A 22211-nucleotide genomic window follows, 5' to 3' on the forward strand; every position below is an offset into this window, starting at 1 on the left:
ATACATTAAATAAAGCTACACCTGGTGTCTCAGTAACACGTCACAACAGAACATGTCTGTGTGGATTATTTGTGCCAGTGCTACGTCATAGATATAGCTAAGGTTTCTCCCTCCCTCTCTCCGTATGTAGCTGATGGGGGACACATGTACCCGTGGGTGCAGGTTCTGCTCTGTAAAGACGGCCCGCCAGCCCCCACCACTGGACCCAGACGAGCCCCACAACACAGCCAAGGCGATCGCTGCCTGGGGGCTGGATTACGTGGTTCTCACCTCAGTCGACAGAGATGGTAAGGGCTTCCAAAATAGCTGAAAGTTAAACTAATATAAAATTGTGATGTATTCTGGATTCTGGATTACACTAAGCAAAGTAATCCTTATTTCTGGAGCAGATTCACGTAGAGGCTCAGGGTATTAGCTGTATCCTAAATGAATTACTCCACACTGCACTCATTCATGTCCAGATGTCATAGATTGGAAAAAAGGTGGACAATATTATATAAAATAAGAGCTGTCAGCAGTAATCTTAATACCACTTTATTCTTCCTTTTGCAGATATTGCTGACGGAGGGGCGGAGCACTTTGCTAAGACTGTCTCCAACCTAAAAGAAAGGTATAATCTCACATCCCTTTTGGATTTGTTTGTATTTTAATACCTGTGCAAAATGAATAAAACAGCAATTTTGTCGTCCTCATCTAGAGGCCCTCAGATCCTGGTTGAATGTCTGACCCCTGATTTTCGTGGGGACCTGGCAGCAGTAGAGAAGATCGCTCTGTCGGGGTTAGACGTGTATGCCCACAATGTGGAGACCGTACGGGAGCTCCAAAGGTACTCACACTTGATGACACATGAGTTTTTATAAGATGATACATGAAAGTTACAAACTGAGCATCTAATCTGAAGCATGAATCAGCTGATCTTAGTGGCCTCTAATCAGCCAACAAGCCAATGAATAACAGGGAGCGATCAGTAAAAATGTGCAGACAATATATTGTTTTTGTCCTTTGCAATATATACAATATGTTTAAAATATGTCACGTGAAGCTGTTCTAGCAAAGTGTAAATAAAAGCCACCGATCACACTTTCTAGCTTGTGTTAATAGATGTTTCAATCACTTATTATCGAGACAGCTGGTATAAAATCGAGTTTATTTTAATACTGTAGTGTAGTTGTTTGACTTTTTTGTATGAAATTGAATTGCTGGTTACAGCTCTGCCACAAGAGGGAAGTCAGGCACAGGCAGGAGGACAGTAATACACACACTGACCAGCAGGTGGTATATGAGAGCCATTTTTGAGTAGTAAATCCTAGACAAACTGCACAAGTGGGAAGAGACACTGTAGCAGTTTTACTCGTTTGTGTTACTTCTACGTGGTAATATAGGTGTATGTCTTTATTTACAGGTATATATATATATTCACCTTTTTGATTATTTATTGTCTTCATCTGTTTCCAGGCACGTGCGTGACCCCAGAGCGAATTTTGACCAGTCTCTGAGCGTCCTGAAGCACGCCAAAAAGGTCAAACCCACTGTGCTCACCAAGACGTCCATCATGCTGGGGCTGGGGGAGACTGACCAACAGATACTTGACACCTTGACTGGTGTGTACACTCGCCAGTCACACATAAGACATACTTCCAAAAGGTTTGATGTAAAGTACAATCATTTCCTGACCTACACTGTTGTGGTGATATTGCAGAGCTGCGAGAGGCAGGAGTGGACTGTCTAACACTGGGTCAGTACATGCAACCCACTAAACGTCACCTAAAGGTAAGAACATTACACTTTATGGAGTATTGCGACAGTACTGCGAGAGAAAAATGCACGTTTTGGTGAGTTAATGCACATTATGACAACGTGTGTTTGGGGTTAGGTGGAGGAATACGTCACTCCAGAGAGGTTTGCCCACTGGGAGAAAGTTGGGAATGATATGGGCTTCGCCTACACTGCCAGCGGGCCACTGGTGCGATCCTCCTACAAAGCAGGTGAGAAACACACTTCATCTAATCATCAAAAGTGACTCACAGTGGTGGTGAGTGAGATATGTCTGCCACAACCACAATATAATGCTGATTTAATATTTATTATAAAACATAACAGACCACTAGATAAACATATTTACTTCATCTAGCTCACATGGGTCAGAGAGAATATATATTTTTCTGATCTACAGCATGTCTTTTTGTCTTTACAGGCGAGTTCTTCCTGAAGAATCTACTGAACAAGAGAAAAGCAGAAGTTACAATAGCAGAATAAAAAGCCCCAAACCAGCAGCTTTGGTCCTCTAACTATACACATTTACTGTCACAAGCTTTACTCCTGTAGCACAGGAAACACATTCAAACATATATGAGTAGTAACAAAGTTGTTCAAGTCACAAAAAATACACTGGTGACATTAAATATGAGTAAAGAGTTGACATTAACAAGACTCACGTAAGTACAGGGACCATTGCTTTCCACTGTCTACATTTTAGGGAGAGGGGATCAAAGAGAACAAGCAGCAGGCAGAGGCCTGCAGATATGTAGATAACCCGGGGTGCAGACTCTGTGTACTGCCCAGAGAAAGGCAACATGGTGTTAGTCATTTGCAATCTCTGCACCCCAGAGGGGGGAGGGCCCTAAATCACATCCACCATGAATTCCCTCCCCTCAGGGGTCCTGGACTTCAGGTAAAGAGCAGCTGACCTCTAACCACGTGCTCCGTTTATGAGCTCTTTGATGTCTGCGGCTTCAGGACGGATGATTTAATGAAGCAAGAGGGGAATTTTGGGGGGGAGCTGAGGATTCTTGCAGTAGCTTCAGGGTGAAATTGTGTTTGATACTGAAAACTGAAGACTTGTAACACTGTCAAACGCTCCGTTTTAAATTATTGCATTACAAAAAGTACAATTTGAATTTTGAATCAAAAGAGACACTTATCGGCCAATTTGGGCTCAAATTGTACTTTTTAATAACGTAATAAAACACCTGGACAAGAAAGATGTGCATTTGTTTTACACACTGGTTGTTTAGACAAAATAAATCCTACAAATGTAAATGTATATTTTAAAGAATTAAAAATGTTTAGTTCACATTTGCTGGTTTTAATGTTTTGATTTTCTACGTGTATGTTTGATAATCAACAGCCACAAATGACGGACACACATCACATTTTATTGCATTGATGTTTTTAGTAAACAGTAACTGATACAGACGACAAACACTGATTAACATTAACAGTAAGATTGAACAGTATGATTTATAAAAATATTTTAAAAATAGTATAAAATTTTGCAACAATACTTGATTATAGAGTAAATACTGTAAGAAAACTAACACTAATAGTGTTCTTTTGCAATCAACAGATGGTGCATTTATAACTGCATCTGAAATGTTTGGTTGACAAATGTTACTTGACATCGAAATGTATAAAATTAACGGTTTCTGTGTCAGGAATGGTTTATCACTAAACTTCCTCCAAAGAGTTGAACACATTCATGGATCACATTCATACAAAAGGCTCAACGTCTTCCTCTCATCCAACCTCCTGCAGGCGAGCGATCAGTCGCACTGTTTTGGCCTTTTTTGATCATTAGGCGTGTGCCAACAGCAGAGGGGTTGGACCTCAGTGAAATGTTTCACCAGTAATTAAAAAGGTTGAGAGAGGAATGTGCTGCATGTGCGTGGGGGTGAAGTGAGGTCTAGGCTTTGGCTTTCTTGGTGGGAGGTTCGGTGGCAGTGATGCGAGGACAAGCAGCTGCTGGGGTGTAGGGGATTCTTGTTGTGGTCACTTTTTTGCCGATGGTCTCGATCTGCGGACAGAAAAGGGCAGCAAAATAATAGAATTTGAACGGCAGTTGTTCTCAATATGTCTGCATTGTTTTCATTTTGATTTAATAAGACAGTTTTTTTGTCTTCTCACCTGGAAGCCGATGTCCTGGAGGTGAGGGTGAAGGTGGTCCAGCACCCTGCGACCATCAAATATGAAGGCCGGCTTCAGCATCTTCTTGTAAATCTTCTCATAGTCTAGTTCCTATGGTGGGATTAAAGGGTTATGATGAATTAATGTTTTCTTTTTTTCTCAAGATGAAGTCATTCATAAAAGATGGTTCAATTTGTTTTACCTTAAACATGTCCCACTCAGTGCAGATGACCAATGCATGTGCGCTCTGGCAGGCCTCATAAGGGTCTGATGTCACAGTCACAAGCTCCGACACTATGAAAAACAAAACACAACGTCTGTCAATGAAGAGTCAGAGAGCTTAGCAGTCAGAAGAAACATCCTGCTAAATGTGATTTTACATTTTACAACCGCAGTTAAAATTTCTTCTCTTAAAATTTGGCACCAGTAACTGCTGGATAACAAGCCTTGACCAAAATGTTCAATATGATAATAACTTCTATCTAAGGCTGCAACTTACTTATTTTTGTTAGTGATTAACATGCTGGTTATTGTCAGAATAGTGACAAAACCGAAAGATACAGATTTTTACCATCATAGAAAATATTGACCATTTAAGGGTTTGGAACCAGGGATTTTATGGCATTTTCCCTTAAAAATGGCTTAATCCATCATTATCAAAACAGTTAGTTGTTTTGTATGTGATACAGTAAATGGCCTTTTTTTGGGGCTTTTATTACCTTTATTAACTTTAATTAGTAGTAACATGGCCCCTGCAGGAAGCACTAAGCCTTGGTACACGGGCTGCCAGCTCTACCTGGTGAGATATCAGGGCGCCCTGTCCTTGGGTTTTAAGAGACTGATCATATAATCACAACAACCTTTGTTGCAGGTCATCCCCCTTCTCTCTCTCTCTCTCTCTCTCCCTCCCTTCATTTCCAGTAAACTCTCTGTTGTATTTTAATCCAATAAAGGCAAAACCTTCTCTCCTACTCAAGAACACTTTAAATACTTTGCAAGCTTTCAGGAGCTGTGTTTGAACCTTGGCGCACACACACGCACACGCACACACACGCACACACACGCACACACACACACACACACACCTCTTTCTGGGTTGTCCTCCGAGATGTTGGGCTGGGAAAGGTCATGAATGATTTGCTCCTTAAGAACTTTGGGGTCATAGATGAACAGCTTGGCTCCCTCATCCATCAGATATTTAGAGATGTAGATACTGGACGACTCCCTGGAGTTACGACACAAACACACACACACACTAGTATCAACTCTGATCAGGGCCATAGTTCACCTCGGTATGCTGGCAGGTGTTCGTGTGGGGTCAAGTGTGATCAGCAATGACTCTGCATGTTTTGTATGTACAAAGATGATACGAGGTGGTTGGAAAACGCTCTCATACAAACAATGCCAGGTTTAATAATTAACATTAACGCAGTTGGAAAGAAATATAAGAGTAAACCGTTAGACAATTAGGAGGTAACAAATGTCAACAATGGCGTGAGAAGGGAAGGAGACTAACCTCGTGTCGCCGGTGTCTTTTTTGAAGGAGAAGCCCAGCAGAGCAATCTTTTTACCAGTAACAGTGTTGAAGAGGCAGTCGATGATCCTGCAGGCAAACCGCCGCCTCTGGTACTCATTCATGTCAATCACCTGGGGAAATTACAGATTGAGAATGAGGTGAATACAGCAAGCAGACACCTTCAGAATAAAAGAGAAAAATGAGGTGCTGTGCTGCGTCTCACCTGCTGCCAGTAGGAGGCTACCTCAGGCAGGTTGAGGGCCTCGCACAGGTACACCAAGTTCAGCACGTCCTTCTGGAAACAGCTTCCACCAAAACCTGACCAGGGTGAGAGATAGAAGGCCATATTTAATCTGTGTTCAACTGGATTAAAAACACAGAGGCTCACTTTAAACATCTTTTTGGACGTGTTTCTTACCCACGCTGGCCTTGAGAAACTTGCTGCCTATTCTCTGGTCCATACCAATTGCCTTGGCAACCTCCTCCACATCGGCCCCGGTGGCCTCGCACAGAGCACTGATACTGTTGATGCTGCTGATTCGCTGTGCAAGGAATGCATTCGCTGCCTACACAAACACAAAATATGTTTGGGTTTTTTTTAGACTGTACAAATGACATTTGGCCACTCAAAGGAACACAAAGGAAACAATCAGGCAAGTGATCATGTGGGTACTAATAATATTCTGCTTTCGTTTTAGTCATTCTTCAATCAAACACAACAAACATTTGCTGGTTAAAGCTTCTCAAATGAGTTTTCTTTGTCATATAAACACAGTAATCTGAACAGCTTTGGGTTATAGCCCGACAATAATGATACAGGAGTCTAAGAAAATGTTTCTTAAACATAAACGCATAAGATTAACAACAATCTCTATACAGATGTCTTTAAGGAATTGTAAAAAAGATACAGTGGGACATTTTACAGTGTAATAAACGACTTATAAGTGCACTGATATATCGGCAATGAGCTGATTTTCACAATTTTGTTTAATTTTATACGATTAATTAATTGAGACAATAATCAGAAAATTAACTGAAAATTAAATAATGAAAAATTGTTTTTCTTATTCTGTTTTTGGACTTTTTATTGCCTTTAATTGATAGTGGCAGCAGAAAAGGGGGACAGAGAGAGGACAAGACACACAGCTAACAGGTAGGAGTCGAACCCATGGCCACCACAGAAAGGCCTTCACTCACCAGTTTGGAAAGCTCGGACGACCACGTGTTGGTGGTGATGATTCGCGCTTTGGGGACCCAGTGTTCGTAGACGGCACACAGCGCTCTGATTGCCCTTTGACCTTCGGCTGTTTCGTCACCACCAATCAGGACGCGGTCTGGCTCCTTCAGGTCCCGCACTGCTGTTCCCTCTGCAAGGAACTCTGGGTTGGACAGCACCTGAAGCAACAGCACGAGGTCAGAAACTTCCAGAACGGCAGATATCGGACTCTAATCCTCACACTGGTGCAATCATACTCACCTGTAGGTTGAGGCTGGGCTTGGTGTTGGCATCAAATATCCGTCTAATGCTCTCAGCAGCTCGAACTGGGACTGTGCTTTTCTCTGTGACAATCTTGTAGCCATCAGACACCTCCACAATCCGCCGAGCACACGCCTCAATGAACTTGAGGTCCGCCGCACGACCCTTCCCCATCCCATAGGTCTTGGTTGGGGTGTTAACCTGCGAAGAAAGTACAACCACTCTAGTGAATTCATCTATGTGTCATAAATGTTTCTTTTAGTTGGTCAAACTGTGTGTCAGAATGTGTGTGTGCGGGGGTTAACTGAAGGACTCACGGAGATAAAGACGAGGTCTGCATCCCTGATGGCTGAGTCGATGTCTGTGGAGAAAAACAAATTTCTTCCCCTGCATGATTCAACCACCTCTTTCAGACCCGGCTGGAGTGTGAGGAAGTGGAAAAATGAGACAGGGAGGGTGTGTCAGTGGATGCGTAGGACAAACATGGCACAAACAGTTACAAATGTAATACGAGTCCTCAATGACTGGTTGTTAACGGCCCTTTACGCTAGTCACGATGATGTAAGACCTTGTGGTTGACGTAGAGGAGTTGCGACACCGAGCAGCCTGGAACTAATTTATGTTGGATTCAGCCCACGATGGAATAATAAACAATGGCTGGATGGACGGTTGCCCAGCTACATCTACTGTATGAACACTGTTATTAACTTTAACTAACACAACTGACCACTCCTTCGTGATATGTGGCTCTCAAAAGAAACAGCACATAATAAAATGTGACCCTGTGATCCTTGTTAAAGTTTTACAAGGAAAAAAAAATCAGGCAGTCCTGATATAAAACCTTTAGCTCGGTTTCTTTGACCTATTACATGATATATGATACGATACCTCGTATATGGGCAGAGTGTCCGAGTTCCAGGCTTTGATACGAGACTCATTGACATCCACGACAGTCACCGTGATCTCTGGACACATGTTGGCGATCACACTGCATGTTGGGCCTCCTACGTACCCAGCACCAATGCAACAGATCCTCTTTATTTGAAACATCTGCGAATGTACAGAGCAAATAAAAAAAAACATGAAGCATGAGAGTAGATAAACCGGATGAACTGTGACCAAGATACACACTCAGTGGGACATTTTACAGTCTAAAAATCTACTTGTTCAGTGTTTCTGGTGGACAAATGATGTAATGTGACACTGTTGGAGTTTGTTCTTGTGAATTATTAGCCGATGACACTGATATACCTGCAATAAGCTAAGATCAGCTAATAGATTGGGCTGATTGATTTATCAGTCTAGCCTTATTCTGATGTTTCAATGTGAAGATGTTCAAACTTACTAAAAAGTGTCTCACCTGTAAGTAAGTTATTAAGTTAGTTTGGTCTCAATCCGGTTTTCATTTTGAACATTTCCACACAAATAAATCAACATAGTTCACACATTCACTTGCATAGACTTTAAAACCTAAACAATTGAACGATTAATAAATGAACTGGAATTAAGTTTTGGTAATGAATGAATTGTTTAATTCATTTTTCAAGAAAATGTGAAACATTTACTTGCTGAAGCTTCTCAGTTATGAGGATTTGCTGCTCTGTGTGACTTACACTACATTTAAATGAATAGTTTTAGGTTTTGATTTGGACTCCTGGTAGATTAACTGATAAAGAAAACAGACATTAGCTGCAGCCCTGTGCTTTTCCATTCATCTGCCCACACATTTGACTGTGCTGTGACAATAAAAACCTACATAATCTAAATTTACTGACACACAAGTTAGGTTTCTTCCTCACACTGTTTCTGGATCTCCACATGTAAAGGCTCACCAGATCTCCAGTGCTACAGTAAGTTACCAGTCGCACCGTTACACCCTGGTAGAAAATAAAGAGCCTTTCATTACAAACTCAGCCACGTCTCCCACAGATGAAAAACGAGCCTGCTTCCTCCCAGATACCTTTCAGCTGCCTCACGTTAGCTGAGCTGCAGAGCAAGTGTCCCTGTCTGCGGGGTTAAGACCACACACTAACACCACCGGCATTACGCTCATGTACCTCTTCTTTCTTAACGAACTGCGCACAAGAAACAAATGAATGGACGCCTGTGTTGAAAACCCAGCGAGCTATGTGGTTAGCCACCGTTAGCTGCAGTTACATTACCTCTGCCAACTCGACACAACTTCAGACGGTGTTAGCTCCTCTGTCAGACAGCACGTCGGTCCCGGCTCCACTGTCCGCTTATGATCACTTATAAACACCGTAGACTGACACTTGGACCACAGCTCGACGGACAACCTCACACCACCGGGGCTTGTCCTACAACTTCTCCTGCTCTGCCTCTACCTAAACTGAGGTACTTCTGCCAAGGTACCGACACCTCCTTCATGACGCCGAGCGGCGGAAGAGATGCTGCCGCCGGGATATTTTCAGAGTAAAAGCACAGAATTATGCCCTAGTTAATGGAAATTAGGTGGTGGGGGAGGGAAATAATGGAAGTTGACAGTAAGATGTCATTTTAACACTGGGGGAGGAAGTATTCAGGTCCTTTACTTTAGTATATGTACTAATATGACGCTGTAAAAAATACTTTGTCACAAGTGAAAGTCCTGCATTGAAAATGTTACTTTTAGTAGTATTTAAGAGTATTCAGGAAAATACTCAGTATAAAAAGTAAAAGTAGTAAAACAGGCCCCTGTGACTGTATATCTGTATTATATTATATTATATTATATTATAGTATATTATTATTTATGTATTTATGTATAAGAAGGATTTTACTGTTGTGGTTTGTTGAGGTGAAGCTCTATTTCGTTTTTTTTTAGGACTCACAATGACACCTTAACAATGCTTGTGCTGTCCAACCAATATTACAAAGTTCAAAATGTTTAAGAATTGAAATTAAAATAAATGAATGGAAAAGCAGCAAATCATGAAATTTGCGAGGCTGCAAAATTACTTAAAAGATTATTTTCTGTCAGTCGACTAATGTTCAATGTACTACTATTGTAAACTATTGGGTTGTTTAATTTATAATAAAACATCACATATCATAAGCTCTTTGTATGTTTTGTATTCAAAAAGACTGTATGTCACCATTTATTGTTGTAAAACTTGCAAAATCTTCCTTGTTTGGATACATGTCTTACATTTCCACATGCATCAGTAGAGTCAGACAAAATTGACATAGAAGGTAGGATCAGAACATTTTCAGAGCTTTGTGAAAGTCTTTTATTGGATAATAGACTAGGAGCAGACCTAACAGCAGGCCGTAAACAAATTACTGAACAGCACTCATTCACCAGGTCTAAATCCAAAATATTTCTCTCTGTAGAAACTTGTTTAAAGTGTCACCCTCATGCTGGTGGAAAGAAATGTATTATGTTGTTGCATCTTAAATAGTACTTTTTAAATTCAAAACTATATGTTGCGAATGATGGAGAATGAAAATGAATAAAAACAGAAAAAAAGGTGACATGCAAAAATGACCAGCATTTTAAATAATAAAATAAATCCACCAATTAAAAAAATATGTGTTTAACATAAAATACAAGCTGTTAATCAGTTTCTAAGATTATGTGATGTTTTTGGGAATAATAAACTCCATGTGGAAATCAACAGTAGTTCAACAATAAACATTAGTAGTTTAATTACATTAGCCTTTTTATGTAAATATTATTTTCTTATTGCTGCTTTACATTCGGATGTATAACATGGTAAGAAGAGACCACCGCATTTATAAAAAGGGTTTCGTTATTGGAAGTAATCACACATTTCTTGTGTTAAAATTATAAAAATATAAACTCACACTAGAGCTGCTGGCTAATACAAAACAATATAAAATTTAACAGCTGTCATCAACTATGTTTAAAACACACTTTGGATAAAACTTAAAGTACAAAACGTATAATTTCAAATGTAACACATGACCCACAGATATCTTCAGGGTGGTATGTTACAATTCAAATGTTATTTTTTAAATGGTATAGTTTTATTAGGGGGACTCCATGGTGGAGGTGGACTGTCTTGGAGTATCGCTTGTATTCGTCTTTCTTCTCTTTGTCTCTTCTGCTCCAGCTCTTTCCGTGCCTGTTGGAATCAATAATAAGAGATATTAACTGTCAGCATTGTGGAAGAAATCACCACCAAGAGTTCACACAACACAGTGATGAAGAAACACATATAAAATATAAAAGTTATTCTACTTACCAGCCAGTTCTCATACATCTCTAAAGCTATTTTATCTCTCTCTTCTTTCATGTATCGTTCCTCCTCCGCTTTATTTTGGAATTCTTTACGCTCCATTGTGACTTTTTCTTGGATAACATCTTTCTTCTTTTCATGCCTTCACAGTTCAAGAAAAAAAAAAACGTTTTAGAAGAGAGTTAACTGTTGATGTTTCTGTGATAGAGATACAGGGGATGAAACATGACTAAACATCCAGTTTTGGGCGCCATCTAGTGGTTGATCATTTCAACAGCACTGTTTAGTGTTCAACTGTTCTTTTGAAATGCACTACCTCTATTTTGTGAAGGTGTGAACACTTTACTTTCATTACTTTCAAGTAAAGTAGGACAATTTTATGAAGAAATGTATGCACCTCTTCTGTCTACAAATGCGAGTAACTTCTATCACAGAGGTCAGTGCTCAGAGAGAGGTCATGTTTCATAACCCTTTAAATAAACAAACAATAAATCTAAATGTCAATGATTTACACCCACCAGTTAGAAAAAGCAGATTTGCTGTCTCTTTTTCTTTCTTCCTCCTTTTCTTTTTTTTCTAACTCAAGTTTACTTTGAGCTTCTCTTTCTTTTCTGTACTTTTCTTTGAGTAGATGATCATGCTCACGTTTCCACTGTTCAAACACCTGTAAGGTTTATAACATTACTGATTAACATCACATCTTCTAACAGAAGTGCTTATCATATCTTTCAGAATAATGCACCATAAATCATCAATATACCTGTTTAGCAGATTGCTTTTTTTCCTCTTTCTCTTCAATCGCTCTTTTCTCTTTTTGGATAATTTCTTGCTTTTCTTTGGCTTTTGCTTTGAGACTCTCTGCTTTCTTTTCTTTCCAAGCCTCATATGATGCAACAGCTTCTTCCTTTTTAGCTTCTTCTTCCTGGTTTTTGAAAGATGACAAGCAACATAAGTATCGTATAACTGTTGTACTGTATTTCCAATTTCAAAACAGATTATTCACCCTTTTCTTTTTTTCTTTCAAGGTTTCTTCTTTCTTCTTCTGTTGCATGTTCTCTCTTGACTTTTCCTTTTTCTTTTGAAGCCATTCCTGTTAGGAGTACATGTTAGTGGTGTGCTGGCTCTGTAAAACTGTCTAATCCTCTCTGCATCTTAGCTTTGCAGCAGCAACTTTAGCAAATGTTTGCAAACCAACAACACAGCTAACGTTAGGTACATTATTTGGTGCGTCATTCACACTAAATCATGGTATTTGTCATACTATTGGATCTCTCCAGAATGGCTTACCCCACCTTTAAAGTCCAAAGACAACATAGGCTCATTATGACACTGACCTGGTAAATGGCAGCTCTGAGTGCATCTGCTGCTTGCGGCTGAGACTCTTGTAGCGAGACTTTACGATCCAGAACTTTGAGAGATCCCAAATACCTTGATTCCACTTTCCTGGAGCACGCACTGTGCGATCTCTGAGTGGTCTTAGAGTGAGAACTTGATGTCCTAATTTAAATGAAAGGATGGTCCGTTAAGTTACTATCCGGTTATATCCACAAAGCCTTACGTATCTATTGTTGCAGCTTGTTTACCTACCCGGTATCCAATGATTTTTCATTAGAGAGTTGATCTGAGTGATCTTGTTGAGATGAGTCTTGCTGAAAGAAAATATTACACACTGAGATTAAAAATAATCGAAAGAAGAGGCAGAGCATGCTTCTAACATACGACTATCACAGCCACACCTGAATAAATGACTTACATTAAACTCTTCAAATGACGTGGAGTACTGTCTCTCCTGCTCTTTGCTTTCATCTGATATAAATCCATCTAAAACAATACAATGAAATAAAAAGAGGATTAATGAGTTAAAAATACAAGAAAATACATCTATGGTGCTGAACATGCCGGTTGTTACCTCTGGATTCAGTATCAACCGTGGACTTAGTGAATAGCTGCGACTGTTCACTCTTGCTTGAAGAGGTTTTGCTGAGGCTACACGAACCTGCATGATCTCCATCTGTCCACTACGTGAAGAAACAACACAACAAGCAGGTGCTCCATTTAGAGAATGTGTCTTTTTACCAACTGCAACATAAAATACTGAATACCCAAGTAATGAGACACGTGTGTGGACTGCAGCTCCTTACAGTGATGTTGCTGGATGTGCCAGTGGAGAGGGGAATGGAGGCAGAGGAGGTCGGGGGCCTGCTGAGATCCTGAGACTCTTCAGCATCTTCAGCATCTTCAGCTATCTTCTCTGTGGCGTGAAGGTTTAATCCAAGAGTCCTTTGCCTCGGTTTCGGCCTGGGTGGCTCCCTCTCGGTAGCGCTATCTGGACAACAAGAGTTAGTAAGTAACATGAGATGTGCCCTTTGTGACTTGTACATGAAACAGTGTAAACAGACCTGCTGAGGACACGTGGTTGAGGTAAGTTGCTGATAACTGTGGAGTCTCTGAGCTTTCTTCCAGGACAGAGTTGCTCTTCTCCTCAGGACCTGGAGTTTCTATCACGCTGCTATCAGATGGTAAAGGTAGAGGCATGTCCAGGAGAGTATCATCTGATGTTTGGTATGACAGAGACTTATTTGAGCTCTCTCTTGTGATTTCCGGATCGATAGACTCCCCATCACTGTTTTTAAATCGGATGTTATCTTCACTGACATTTGTGGAATGTTGTGAGGAAAATGAGGTATTATAATCGTTGTGCTGACCGACGGAAGAGTCAGGCGGCTCGCTTTCACGTGACTCTGATGCCCCAACGTCTTCCGAGGGAGAGCTGATTCTGTGTGTTTTCAGAAATGAAACTCTCTTCGTCCTGCTATGTTTTCCTTCGTCATCTGAAATCTCAAAGTCGTTGATTTTGGCTTTACTCTTCCCAGCCTTTAATGCGCCAGCCTTCTTTCTTCTTGATTTGAGGAGTTCATTCAAAAAATCTGTAAAATGACAAGAGAGGACCAACCGTTAAACGGTATCTATTCAACAAAACAATCTGAAGTCAAGGTTATCCAAACACTGACATCAGCTAGAGAGAGTACTGTGCGCCTGTTTCAGCCATATGGTCTGTTTTATTGATGCACTGCTGTTATTGTTGTTGCCATCTGTCATTTTCGTCTACAAAGCAGTTGAATAAATCCTTCACCACATTAACATTGTAGGCCTGGAATCTGCAATGTTTATATGTTTATGGTCGGTACCTTTCTTCAGTTTCAGTAAGTTACATTTACTAATAACAGTTACAGTTACAAGTTACATTTGTACTACACTCATTTGAAGGGGCAGAAGTTAGTCATTTTTAACCATTTATCCATTACTTTTAGATATATATAGCTCTAGATTTTACACACTCATGCTTCTTTTTTTAAAGCAAATTATATTTTTTTATTTTTTTCACAACTGCATACAAGTTGTTGGTTGGGAATCACTGTAATGTGTGTAATGCATTTTCACTGTAAAACACAGATGCATAAAAGTACAAAGTAACTCGCACGAAGTGATGTGAAAGGATGGATACATAACTGCTTAGGAGAAGACAATAAAAACAACCTTCATCTTCAACTATCATTATTCACAGATAGTGGTGATACAGACCACTGGTACAACACCAACAAAGCCACTAAAGAGATCAACATCTCATGTAAAAAGCCAGTTTTATAAGTTAGATGTGTTGATGCTCTGCTGCCATCTCACCATCTTCGTCTTCATGGAAGTCATCAGAGTAAGAGAGTTTGTCTCTTTTAGTTTTGCTTGCCCTGGCAGAGACAGCAGCCTGAAGTTCATCCTGTAACGACACAGTTTCAGGTTGATCAGACACCGGAGGACTGTCTCCATTTGGTAACATATCCTGAAAAGGTTTTACCTGAAAAGTTGTCCTTCTCGATGTTTTCGGGCTTTTCTTGTAAGCCAGCGTCCCGAAGTCCTGATGTGTCATTGTAAACACTATTACTTTCTTCTGATTGCGTTCATTGACGAGCTAGCTGTTCGCTAAGTCCACTGTATCTTATCGGCTTCCTGCGCTGCTGTTATAGCTGCATCACCATTATGCAAAGTCTGATAGCAGCATGGTGGTTTTCTGGTTGCTGTTCGGAAATGGTCCAACCTTAAAGCACGCTGGTGCTAACGTTAGCTACAGCGGGGCTAACTGACTTGTTGATGGTAACCCTGGGAAACGTGGAGGACGGTTCCGTTTCAACACTGCGCATGCTCAGAGGATTAACCACAGAGGGTTAAGGAGACTGAAAGAAGCAAACACTGTCGGGCCGGGTGTTTATTTTGTTTGACTGCACTGAGAAAGGTCAAAATAAGAGAAAACACAAATGTATACAAAATATGGTGTACAAAGAGTTCTGTAATCTGAATTTTAAACATACATTTTCTCTGCAGTGTCTGACTACTGTTGTACTAATTTGTGCTGCCTTGTATGTTTACAGCATGTGTTGTGAAACTGTAGAACTTATTTTATTGTTCAATTAAAACGAAGAGCTGAATATTGTATGTGCAAGTAACAAGATAAATTCAAACTTATAATAATTACACCATTAGTATTTCTGAATTGTCTATTTTCGAGTCAAGTAATCAAGAGCTATGTCTTTGAATCACAATATGAGCAGCAGCAGTAAAATTTTAATTACTTATATTGTTTTGTTGCATTTATGTGGTGAAATGTTAATAACAATTGATAAAACACTCAGTATATGGTGTTCCAGTTAATAACAACAAAACACAGCCAGGCAATAAGACTGAATTATTTTTATTTTTTGTTTTGTTATAGGAAAAGTGCATAGTTGAAGCCCTTTTTCTCTGAGACAGAAACAGTGTAAATCAAGGTCTCCTGTGGTGGCAGATAGTCCACTAGTTCATCTCAACAATCTAGTACGGCATCCCAGTTAATTATACGCAACTACATATGGTTTGCTTAACTTTCTCCTTTATATCTCTTGCCTGCCATCTCCCGAGCAAGTCTACAACGATATAGTAAACAAAAATCTCAGAGAACATTCGTTGATATGGAAACGAGCCAGCTACTGAAGACTGTTGGGATGAACTCACACCCACAGTTGTTACAGTTCATCTCCATGTTCTTACACAAAGTATTCAAAAAAGACCCTTCAATTTTAAGACTAATCCATGTAATTTCTGATATTACAGGTACCCTGGAATATAAACAAGGCCCAGATACACTTTAAAAGCCATGTTTCCATGATAGGGGCATCACAACGATACAGTCAGTAACTAGCAAATCAGGAAACCCACTATCATGTACTGCAATCCAGTAACCATCAATAGACATATAAAACAATACAACTTATTATAATGTTCCTATTTTCTTGAGATTTGATCAAAGCTGGGTTGATTTTTTTCTCTGTAACTTTGAGGCTGGGGTTTGTGTTGCTGTCTTGCTGTGTTATACATACCTACCCACATTTACATACATGGTTGAGGAATAAAACCTTGTCAGCATTAGGGGTTGGTTTCTATTGTTTCAGTTGCATTTAAACCTTTAATCTAGCGGATAAACCTCTTGTAAAATGATTTAGATGTACAGAAAAGAACCCTCTATTATAAACCACAGTAATAAGAAAACATGGAGATTATTCCCTCGTCTTCTTCACATCACAAATTTAAAATAAAAATGACCATAAATATTGCTGTTCTTTCACAAGAGGTTGTTCTACAAATGATCATCGACAACAGAACTTTAAATTCACATTGGCACTGTTTTGAAAATGTACTTGTTTGGTTGTACATTTTCATTGGTCTGGAACAGTATCACACAGAAGTTGTGACATAGAAACTTTGATTGCTTCCATTAGTTACAGACTGCTATGATTCTCAATAAGTAGTAAGAACATGCCCTCATCTCCACCAGGCCATCATTTAGACAGCTGAATCAATACAATACACCTTCAAAAAAAAGGAGCCAACATACCACAACAAAAGTGCTAATAAAATATGATTCTCGGCTACGAATACGTCAGTATACATTTTCGTCTTTTAACTACAAAACAATTACAGTACACGGAATCATCTCAACATGATTAAAACTTATTTTGCTTATACAGAATATATTGTTTTACAATGACGACGCACAGTCGAAATGTGAGCATTCAACTGTCAAATTGTCTAAACCCTCTGAACAGACTCATAAAAGATCTGTCAGATCTGTTACTACAGTAACCAAACCCACTGTTACATAAAGGGAGAGACGCAGAGTTAATATAAGGAGGACCAGACTATTTGCTGGCAGAGGGCGAGTATGTAATCTAACTGAGGCCTGGATGTAAACACAGAAGATAAATTCACTGCATTAAAACCCAATATGCCATGTTACTGTACACCAAATCCTAATTCAGAATTTAATTAAACCATATAAATTCGTTACATGTAATCGGTCAGCTGGTTTTAAATATGTGACATTATGTGATATGACATCATTACTGGCACTGTTGTAAAAGTGGAAAGAGTGGAATGTTTCAGAGTCTGAAGAACCCGCCCTGCCTCGTCACTCAGCAAGCACTGCAACAAGACATTTAAACTCTCCGCTACCCCCTCCCTTCTCCCCCAACCCATGTGATGCATTCCTTCATTTTGAGTTTGTGTCTGAGTTTCTGCAGATTAGTCAGCACCAGAGCTGGGATCAGAGACTGACTCAGAACAATAACAAAGCTTCTGATTAAAAGACCTAGAGCCCAGCTGATATATCAACATGCTGGTACTGTCGGCTGATATAGTCAGTCAAAAGAAATCGGCTTATCACAGATATATTGCACCAGTTTAACATTTTTAGTGTTTATTTTTCTCTAGATTCAATTTTTATGTTTGTGAAATAATTGTTTCTTTTATGTATAGTTATTAAATTCCCCATTACATTTCCTAATCAAAGGTTTTATTTATGTTGTATGTTTATGCAACAAAAGAAAGAAATTTAATTTTTAATTTTTTTTTTTTTTTTTAACTGTTAAATCTTATATCTGTATTGGGCTCACTGATCCAGCATCAGTTGGGCTCATAGACAGATCCACCCCAAAACATAATGGCATTAGAAAAGGAAAAAAAGCAAACAATATTTGAATGGAGGTTGACAGGGAGATGGCACCGTCCTGGTCACAGTAAAGAGCTAACTGTGCAGCTCCAGTCAGAGCAGGTGTGTGAATGCTGGTTCGCTGGCTCCGTTGCTAGTCAACAGGTGGTGCTGGAGGCTCTCTTCCCCCTCTCTGTAAAATAAGACAAGATGAGATCACATTTTTACAGTAGGAAAAAAAAAAAAAAAAGGGAACATAATTGGGGAGCACATCCTGAAACTAATGCGGTGAGATTTGGACATACAAGACATTTGGTTGTATACACACACACACACAAGTTTTTGACACTGAATTGAGAAATAGTTGATTTACAGTAAGTTGTGTAAAATAGCTCAACCATAGCCGATTCTAATCTCAACAGGAGACACAGTCAGGGGACGGAGTTATTTCTGTTACATGGACATACAGAGTTAAGAGGGGACATTTTGGATTTGTTTTTTATCAGTGTGGGTACAGAACAACACAGAGGAGCAAAGAGAGAAACATATTGTAAAGGAGAGGAGTGGATGGACCAGGACAAGGAGAGATAGACAGAGAGGAGTGTACATGTGTATTTATTTTTACACATTTGGAACCAAAGACCATGTATGTTAGCAGCAATTTCATGTTGCTATTCAAGTTTTTACTCCAGAAATTATGTCGCCTTTTTTTTTTACTCTGCATTCTAAAATGTGTACTTTTAGACAGTATGTTGTTATAAATGCAAACATTTGACACTCAACTAAAAATGTTTACAGTCAAAGAACTGAATTACTTACTGAAAAGTAATGCAGTTTTTAATAATGCCATCAACAAGTAGCTGTGCTTTGACTCAAACATGACATGTAATGCATTTTAAAATGTAGAGTTGATGCGGAGTTAAAAGGTCCAGAGTTAAAACGAAAACACAACAACTCCTATATTCAGGTGATTAGACACTAATTAAAACATACCTATGAATATTATATTTCATTTCTGACAGTAGATTTTCCTAAATGTTACACACTGGACCTTAATATTACCAAAATATTTTTGGTATTGGTAAACACTTTTTAGCAACTGTAAAAAACACAAACTGTAAAGTACAGCTCCAATTCACAACAGTGTAAACATTTAGTTTCTGGTTCCTAATTTTGGGAGAGGACAGCTCATCTTTCACAAATGTTGACTTAGCAACCTTCAAACATAGAAACTGCGTAAATGATTTCTGCATTTGGCTGCTGCTTGCTGTAACCTGATTTGACCATTATTGAATTAGACTGGTCTAAAACAAATTCAAAAAATACACAGTGATTACAAAAGAAAAAAAAAAAAAGAAAAATGTTGATACAATAATTGCAATATAACCCGAGCCTATCTCTAACAATGACAGCAATGGGAACTTCAGGCATGTTTTAAAGGAAGACATTTTGACATGTGACAGTAAAAGCCAATGTGCAAATAATACAATTATTGTTGGCTGAATTCCATTTTGAGGTTTCCGTTTCAAGGTCCTGGTACTGTGCATACTGGCTCACTGTCATGACTCACTGGGACACTTGGACAGAACGGAGCCATTGTTAATGTTAAAAGTAACACCTGTGCTTTTCCTACTGTGGCAGGTCAAAATGTCTGCTGTGAAAAGGGCCAATAAAATAATAAAATGTGACGCACAACAGCAATAACACTGACTAAAAAAAGAACAAATAATCCACAGGTTTTTGTGGTACCTAACCGCACGATTGAGCACATAAACTACATGGAAATATATGATCAACTATAAGAGCAATGTCAGTCATCTATATTTATAGGCTGAGTGTGTCACTACCACAACGTGACCACAAAGTTAAGTACAAGCTGTGTTTTTACTCCGTGTTTAACACCAACTATAAATTCAGGCATGTGAATACATTTTTCTGCACATTTCTCAATATTTCATCTTTAAAAACAAGGCAGTAAATTGTTCTAACTTTTCAAGACATAGGCCAAATAAGTAGCATGCAGCAAATGAGTTACCATCTTAGCTAACGACATCGATTCTCTCTTTTGTTTCCTTTTTTTTTTTCCTAAATCCACAACTATAGCTTTATCAAATGGTGACATTTTTCAAATTTAATCTGACCCAATGATCAAAACGGAAAATTGTATCTTCACTGTATAATTTACTTCTATTTTTTTGTAAAATGTGAATGTGAATGAAGGCAGAACTGTACCAATATTTAAAATGTTATTGTTGCGTAGGCGGGAGTGTGATCAATAATACTGACGTTGTGCGGTCCAGGAGGTTTGCCTGTGGGACGGGGACCCCTGAGACTGGATGGGCGCAACAGGAACAGGAGCAGAGCAAGCACCATCCATCCCATCACAACCATGGGGAGCGTCAGATCACCTCCTCCACCAACTGGACCACTAGGACCTGGCACTGAAAACAAACACATATTTGCACTTCACACGTATGATCGACATTCCCGATTTGAGATCATGCTTGGAGTGCAGCCACGCTTCCACATGGTCTAATGTGGTCATACATACATTCCTGAGGGCAGTCTGTGTCTGTGCAGTAGGACTGAGATTGCCTGAGCTGAAAGAGAAATTACAGAAGGAACAAAGTGGATGTAATAAAAAAAAAAGAGTAGGAAAAATAATATTATTCATTCTTCCGCTCTTTGACAGATGACGTATTTACTCTGATGACCACTGCCCTCATTCAGGGAGGAAGAAAATACAGGTGATCTATAAAAAGACATTGCTGATAAAACTTCCTGATGCACTTTTCTTGCTATATTGAGCAAACCAACAGCACATATTCACATTAAGATGGTGCAAAGCAACAACCGGAGCTCTGCCTGCCTTCAAAAATATACTGCGCAGTTCTGACTCGCAAATGCTGCGCAAATTCTTTAGTTATTTTGACAACACCCTTTCCTACTGCAAGCAAATCAGAAAACCCCCAGGGAGGCTTCCAGCTCTGAACCAACCGCAGCTCGCCATGCAAGTTACACCTGTGCAACAAGAGCTCACCTGAAAACATCATAATTACAAGCTGTATTCTTTCTTTAATGTAGTTTCTCTCAGTAATTTTGACCTCATCTTTCACAACCGCCTTTCCTTTAAGAAGAGCCAAGTACAACGCAACTGAGTGAAATGTTTGTGTGGCAGGCAGGGCTGATATCCTCTCAATACAAACACTAAACAGGAACCAGGATATGTTGGTTCAGTGACACTCCTCTGCTTTTCACTTCCTTCTCTACAGACTGATTTACTTGCTAGTTGTTTCTCACATTAATCTCTCTGCTCTTCGTACTCTCAACTTCAGCAGGAGATATTTTTGCTTTACACTGCATTCTTGGCATACTTTGACCTGTCCCTGCACCGCAACTCTGCCACTTAAGATTTCAAGTGGCGGTGAAAGCCCACCCGCGTTCCATGACTTACCAGGTTGATGAGACGTCTCATAGCATACTCATGGGTGCAGATGCACTCACAAGGGTCAAAGCCTCCCTCTGCCATTTCTCACCAGGTGTCCACCTAGGAACGAGACAAAGAAAAGGACTGTACTGCAACTAGGACATACATGAACGAGTGAGGGAAACCCAATGCTGCCTCTTGTCAGTGCTGTGCTCTATTGTTGTCTCTCAGACACGCAGAATAGAGGGAGGAGACTGCTCAGTTAAGGACAGTCAGCAAACTCTCTAGCTGTATCACCTGGCTGCAGGTAATCTACGCGTTTGTTAATAAGAGTGAGGGCTGTCTGATTGTCTCTGTATTTATGTTTGCATTTGGCCAGGAGATGCCAAAATATATAATGTAAATAAAAGTTAACCGAGAAATGTTTTTGTTACTCTATTTAAGCATTTAGTAAAAACATGGAATATTTTGCTGCCCATGTATTTTAACATGTAAAATCTGAACTGTGTTACCTTTATGGTGCACTTGTGTTTTAATATAACACTAAATAGGAGTCCCATCATAAATTAAGAGCCAGCAAAGGAATTGGTCCATAAAAGTAAGTGGGTTTAGCTGATTTGTGGAGATCATAATGGAGATAGAGTGAAAGCAAGAAACTATTACCCTGAGGAATT

The 22211-nt window shown here is 39.5% G+C and overlaps 4 protein-coding genes across 4 annotated transcripts in view; 1 reads left to right on the forward strand and 3 right to left on the reverse strand.

Annotated features, from left to right (window-relative positions):
* The window catches only part of lias (lipoic acid synthetase), a 5417-nt gene extending 2342 nt beyond the window's left edge, over nt 1-3075 (forward strand). The window contains exons 5-11 of the mRNA XM_035660366.1: nt 131-287; nt 553-610; nt 698-826; nt 1456-1601; nt 1700-1770; nt 1874-1985; nt 2195-3075. Of these exons, the coding sequence (XP_035516259.1) occupies nt 131-287; nt 553-610; nt 698-826; nt 1456-1601; nt 1700-1770; nt 1874-1985; nt 2195-2256 (735 nt within the window). The 3' untranslated portion in view covers nt 2257-3075. The remainder of the gene's footprint in view (nt 1-130; nt 288-552; nt 611-697; nt 827-1455; nt 1602-1699; nt 1771-1873; nt 1986-2194) is intronic.
* An 83-nt stretch (nt 3076-3158) lies between these two features.
* On the reverse strand, nt 3159-9298 carry ugdh (UDP-glucose 6-dehydrogenase). The gene is made up of 12 exons (XM_035660365.1): nt 9059-9298; nt 7785-7946; nt 7214-7315; nt 6897-7097; nt 6617-6814; nt 5838-5985; nt 5643-5737; nt 5420-5550; nt 4989-5128; nt 4106-4197; nt 3904-4014; nt 3159-3793 (listed from the first exon to the last, which is right to left on the reverse strand). The coding sequence occupies exons 2-12, from the start codon at nt 7944-7946 to the stop codon at nt 3683-3685; spliced, it is 1491 nt and encodes a 496-aa protein (XP_035516258.1). The 5' UTR covers nt 9059-9298; the 3' UTR covers nt 3159-3682.
* Nucleotides 9299-10121: 823 nt separating this feature from the next.
* map9 (microtubule-associated protein 9) lies at nt 10122-15318 on the reverse strand. The gene is made up of 13 exons (XM_035659482.1): nt 14949-15318; nt 14780-14870; nt 13498-14025; nt 13240-13424; nt 13008-13116; nt 12852-12919; nt 12686-12747; nt 12433-12595; nt 12102-12188; nt 11859-12020; nt 11617-11762; nt 11105-11240; nt 10122-10984 (listed from the first exon to the last, which is right to left on the reverse strand). The coding sequence occupies exons 1-13, from the start codon at nt 15018-15020 to the stop codon at nt 10865-10867; spliced, it is 1929 nt and encodes a 642-aa protein (XP_035515375.1). The 5' UTR covers nt 15021-15318; the 3' UTR covers nt 10122-10864.
* Nucleotides 15319-15821: 503 nt separating this feature from the next.
* smim14 (small integral membrane protein 14) lies at nt 15822-21741 on the reverse strand. The gene is made up of 4 exons (XM_035660205.1): nt 21565-21741; nt 20662-20710; nt 20397-20551; nt 15822-18303 (listed from the first exon to the last, which is right to left on the reverse strand). Exons 1-4 carry the CDS (start codon nt 21637-21639, stop codon nt 18265-18267), a joined length of 318 nt encoding a protein of 105 aa, XP_035516098.1. The 5' UTR covers nt 21640-21741; the 3' UTR covers nt 15822-18264.
* Between the last annotated feature and the right edge of the window lie 470 nt (nt 21742-22211).

The sequence above is a fragment of the Morone saxatilis genome, unplaced genomic scaffold (assembly GCF_004916995.1).
Source record: "Morone saxatilis isolate NCDOM2014 unplaced genomic scaffold, NCSU_SB_2.0 Contig17, whole genome shotgun sequence".
NCBI lineage: Eukaryota > Metazoa > Chordata > Actinopteri > Moronidae > Morone > Morone saxatilis.